Source organism: Phoenix dactylifera, unplaced genomic scaffold, assembly GCF_009389715.1.
Source record: "Phoenix dactylifera cultivar Barhee BC4 unplaced genomic scaffold, palm_55x_up_171113_PBpolish2nd_filt_p 000367F, whole genome shotgun sequence".
NCBI lineage: Eukaryota > Viridiplantae > Streptophyta > Magnoliopsida > Arecales > Arecaceae > Phoenix > Phoenix dactylifera.
The window spans coordinates 278,379-284,147 of record NW_024067821.1 but is presented as its reverse complement, the minus strand read 5'-3'; the positions used below and the strand labels follow the sequence as shown (position 1 = coordinate 284,147).

Sequence of the window (5,769 nt, the reverse complement as noted above, 5' to 3'; positions counted from 1 at the left end):
TGTTCACTCCAAACTCTTCCTATTATAGTTGATTATGGATTTTATCCCATCCAAAGGAATGCTCACATAATTCTTATAAATGTGCTGAATATATTATACTTGTTTTGCTTTTACCTAAGGTTGGAGTACTTACTTAGTTTTATTATCTTAACAGATTTTTATGAATCTTTTGATATCAATTAGATGTGATTCATTAGAATTAGTTTGATATCTTTGCATATAAGCACAAAATGAGCATACAATTTGGCCTACAAGCTGCATGATATAGTAATACAGCTTCAAACAATAAAATTACCTTGCTCATTATTTTTAAACTCTACAATATGGGGTCATAGATATACCTTTCTTCATGCCAAACTTCTGTAAGAATATTCTTGTGAACTTACTTTGGCCATGAAGATCCCCTTTCTTATTTGTCTTAGTTTGGAGTTCGAGAGGAAAGATTAGTTCATCCATTTTACTCATTTCGAACTCACCCTACATGAGCCTAAAAAAAAAAAAAACATTACATAAAGCTTCATTAGTAGCACCACAAATAATATCATCAATATATATTTGAGCAATTATGATATCAGAATTTTTCTTTTTGATACATAGTTTTATCATTATTGCTTTCTATCAAAAAGTTACTTAATCACATATCATGCTCTTGGTGCTTGTTCTAAATCAAATAGTATTTTATCATGTTTGTGATGAATATTTTTCAAATATAGATGGTTATTTTTACATAAAAATTTTAATAATATAACCACACAGAAGTTCATTCTACATATTCATTTGACAAAATACAAATCTCATAAAACAATCAAATGAAAGTGGTTATCTTTGGCTTCTAATTATGCAAAGATTTCATCAAGATCTATTTCATCTTTTCTGATTAATTCTTTTAGTAATCACAAATTCTTCTTAATTTAGTGTGTTTCTGAAAAACTCAGTTTTGTTCCAAATATAAAAAGTTTTTAGATTCTTCAATAAGATTTCAAATTTTATCCCTTTCAAAATGATTTAGTTTAACTTAACCAATTATCCTCTTGTTCAATCTTCTTAATGTCTTTTAAATAGAAGCAAAAATGACAAACTATATTCTCAATAAAAGATCTAGTTTTAATAAGAATAATATGAATTGATATTTCTACAACTGGTATCTTTTCATTGAATATTCTATATGCATTGCTTAGAGAGTAATATCCAAAGAAATACTTGTTTTATCAGATTTGGCATATATTTCATTCTTGAGAACATAACATGTATAACTGAAAAAAAAACATGAAGGTATGCACCATTTGATTTTCTGTTTTCATGAGTTCACATGGGGTTTTCTTCAAAAATAGATTTAATAGAAACCTTATAATATGACAAGCTGTGATGATAACATTAATCAACTGCTATCACAAAGTATTGTCCTTACACAACAAAGGTTCTATTTTTATATTTTTATAACCCCTATATGTAATAGTATTCTTGGTGCAAAAACAATTGTATTCAATACCGTTTTCTGTGCAAACCTTATTAACAAATTGGTTTTCAAAACTGTGCCATGATACTTTTACAGTTTGCAAACCTTTTTCATTTGAAACCTTTTGTAAGTTTGTGCCAAAGCAGAAAATATTTCAATTTAAGTGCCAAGAATAAAACCAACGTTAGCTTTGAAAAATCATCCATAATTACAAAGTCAAGAAGCTTATCTCCTAGGCTCATTATCCTAGAGATCCAAATAAGTTCTTATGGAGAATTTTCAAAGACTAAGAGGTGGAAACAATGTTTTCAGATTTCGAAATGATTCTAGTTTGTTTTTCTAGATGACATGCATAGCAAACTTTGACCTTGTAGAAATTAATTTAAGTAAGCCAATGACAAGGTCTTTTGAGATTAAGTACATACTAGTATGAGTTGATTTTATATGCCAAAAGTGGTTTCTTTAATCTTGGTATTCATAGTGCATATATTTAAAGTCATACCAAGTATACATTCTCATGTCTATAATCAATAAAAGATAATACCATTGATAAAAACTCTCAATCAAGCATATAGAGAATTCATAGAGTTATTCTTAATAAATTGATTAATCATTTAGCAACTTATCCAGCAGTAAGTAAAGCATACTATAAAATGAAGTGATTTGATTATGTTTTTAAAAATATTACCTATATCACAAAATTGATTAATACCTACAATTTATGTTTTAATTAGATACTAAGGCAAAGAGAATGATGAGATGCAAGGATTACTAATTTCATTATTCTTTTCATTTCAATTACTTTTCTTAAGTATATTTTAAGTTTCATTATCTAATATATGTCTAGAGCACCCAATGTCTAAATTAACATCTTTTGTTGGAGCCTTGAGTGCTAGACACACCTATAGAAAATATTCAGATTTTCAACTTAGGAACCCAAGCTCTTTTGGGTCCTTGTAGGTTAGCTATTATTGTTCCTTTTGGAACCTATATTTTCTTAATAGCTATTTTGTCCATAGGCTTGCAGATTTTAGGATTATAAGGAATGTATTTCTGCATACTCTTATTAAATTTAACAAACATCGATTTAATATAAGTAGATGATGGATTTTTAATTTTCTGTTTTTGTTCATTAGGTTCATCAGATAAATTAGAATCCATTTTATGATAGATAGTGGAGGATTTATCACATATGTCATTAATGGATTTTTGTGTGTACCAAGATTGATATCCTAATCCAGCCTTTTCAAATTCAGCTCTTTGATTATTTATCATTAAGTTTAGTTTTTCAGAGCTGATAGTAAATTTTTCAACTATAGGCTTAAATTTGTTAACTTCTTTAATTAGCCTTTCATTGTCTTCTGAAAGTAATTTATTATTTTTCTGAGTTATATCATAGCTTTCAGCAAGAGATAGATTTTTCTGATTTAGCTTTTTATTCTTTAAACTAAGCTTCTTATATTCTAAGTATAGATCAGAAAAAGCATCATGAAGTTCATCAAATGTAAAATCAGATTGAGTTTCAGCATGTACTTTATCTTGGAATGAGAAATCACTTTGTGTTCCAATACATACCTTATCTTTTTTTTTTTTTTTTGGTACATCGGCGGCTCACACCCTACGGGTGTGGATACGGCCTGCAAAATCTGAAGAAAGTAAAGCTAAAAGGGACTCCGGCACTGTGTCGGACTTCCTCAAAATAAAACCTCCAGTGTGATGAGCCGCATAGGAAGCGACCCAATCAGCTGCACAATTCGCTTCCCTGTAAACATGTGTAGCCTGATAGGTATCACACGCCTGCAGAAGTATGCGAATGTCCAGAAGCAGCGGTCTGCCCTCACCTGCACGATCTCGGCCCCTGACCCAGTCAATCACAGTAGCCGAGTCGCCCTCAAGAATAATCCGGTCTGCACCCAGTATCTGTCTCGCATAAGATGCACCCTCCCAGGCGGCTCGGAGCTCAGCACACACCACCGACGCATCGAAGATCCGCCGACCCCCCAACGCCACTAGCCTGGCATCGTGATCTCGAATGACGAATCCCACACCTCCACCTCTCCCATCAGTTGTCATGCTGCCGTCAAAGTTCACATTCAGGAAACCAGGGGGTGGGGGTACCCAGGATACGGACACATATCTGGGCGCTACAAGAGCAGAATGGGTACCCCAGATGTCCCTGGCCAACCCATAAGGTGGCCTCACAGCAGTACTCAGGAACTCCTCTGCATGCAATAAAGCCCTGGCCACCACCACCCCCGCGGGCGATCTGCGGCCCTCAAACACTCGTGCATTCCTGTCTAACCAGGAGTGGTAAGCCAGGTATGCAATGCGAGTCCCTCTCTCCTCTGCCTCGGGCCTACCTCCCGGGATCTCCAGGAAGCGGAGGAACTCAGCAATGGATGACCACCTCTGCCCCGGGTCATAGGAGATCCGTGCCCCCCTCCAGATCTGAACAGCCCGCGGGCACTCGACTAGCACATGATAGATGGACTCCTCCACCTCCGGGCAGACTCCACAATCTCCAGCCATCCGTACACCCCGTCGCATCAGAACACTCCTAGTAGGTAGACAACCCCATGCTACCTTCCACAGGAAGAGTGCGACGCGTGGATGGACCCGTAGTCTCCATATCCAGGCACCGTCAAAATGTCGGGTCACGACTCCTCTCCACTGCGCTATGTCGCGAGAACTCACTGACGTCCGCTCGGACAAGCTCCATATCCTCCTATCCACTGTCAGCCCCACCGGAATCTTCATGTGCCATAAAGCAAGGATTTTTAATTTCAGTTTGCTGCTCTTCTTCTTCAGAGCTAGTTTCAGATTCACCAAAAATGTTAGTGCATTCATATTTACCTTCAAGCATATTCCAGATTTTCTTAGCAGTTATGCAAAAAGATATGCTATTAAGTTCACTATCATCCAATGCACAATATAGAATATTCATGGCTTTTGCATTTTGCTGAGCCATTTTCTTATCATGATTAGCATTTGTATGTAGCCCATTGACTATGATACTCCATAAATCGTAGTCATGTGCTTGAATGAAAATGCGCATGCGTGCTTTCCAATGTGTGTAGTTTATACCATTAAATAGTGGAGGTCTATCAATTAATTGTCCCTCACTCATAGAACATCCCACTTGGGTTGTCATGATCTTTAACTCTTGATTGTGAGATCAATAATTACTAATGGAGCACCTTGCTCTGATACCACTTGTTGCCCAAGGTGACAATCCAAAAGGGGGGGGTGAATTGGTTTCTTTTAATTTTAACTATCTTACTTGTGTTAAATGATGAGTTAGTGAACTTAAACAAATCACAATACAAACAACAAGAAGTATAGTGGTTCGGTGCTCTCCTTAGCACCTACGTCCACTCCCCAAGCGACCCCTTGGAAATTCACTATAATCCCGCGGATTACAGTTGGATTGTTTTCCGGGCTCACAATCCAAAAACCTTTACACTTTGGTTTTCCGGGTTCACCAAAAACCTATGTTGGTTTTACGGGCTCACCAACGAACCTATACAATTGGTTTTACGGGTTCACCAACAACCTACGTTGGTTTTACGGGCTTACCAACAACCTATGTTGGTTTTACGGGCTCACCAACGAACCTTTACAATTAGTTTTTCGGGTTCACCAATCAACCTATTCCGTTGGTTTTGCAGGCTAACCAACCTTTACAAGTAGTTTAATAAACAAAGGAAGAAGATTTAAACTCCTAGATGAGCAAATATAACAATATAATCTACAAAGAAGAGTTTAGAGAATAGTTATCGCTTGATGTGTCTTCTCTCTTCTTTGTCAAGGATGCTTCACTCTTCAAGGGTGGATGGAGCTCTTAATGACTCTTGGAATCTGCTCAACCACTTTCTTTTGACTCTTGAATGAAGCACTTGGATGAAGCTTGCCTTGCTAGGGTTCTCTCTTGAATGCACTTGATGTATTTTCCAAAGCTTGCTTTCTCTGATAAATACTCCCTCTTAAATACTTCTCCAACCTCCAAATAGTCCTTTCTGACCGTTGGATTGAAGAAACTAGCCGTTTATAGCCGTTGGGAGTCCAAAAAGCACTTCTGCACAACTAGCCGTTATGCTTCTGCCCGTGCTTGGGTCGGCTCAACCTGTCCTTGGGTCGACCCAACTTTCACTTGGGTCGACTCAAACATTCCTTGGGTCGACCCTCTCAGAATCTACAGAAACTTGAAATTCAGCCTTCCTTCACTTGGGTCGACCTAACCTTTCTTTGGGTCGACTCAAGGTTCAGTTGGGTCGACTCAACTTCTTCTTGGGTCGACCCTAACAGGGTTTCCA

General features: G+C 37.0%; 1 protein-coding gene across 1 annotated transcript; it reads right to left on the bottom strand.

Annotated features, from left to right (window-relative positions):
- Positions 1-3,067: 3,067 nt before the first annotated feature.
- Positions 3,068-3,985, bottom strand: LOC120105781. The gene has a single exon (XM_039118523.1). It carries the CDS (start codon positions 3,983-3,985, stop codon positions 3,068-3,070), a length of 918 nt encoding a protein of 305 aa, XP_038974451.1.
- Positions 3,986-5,769: the final 1,784 nt, after the last annotated feature.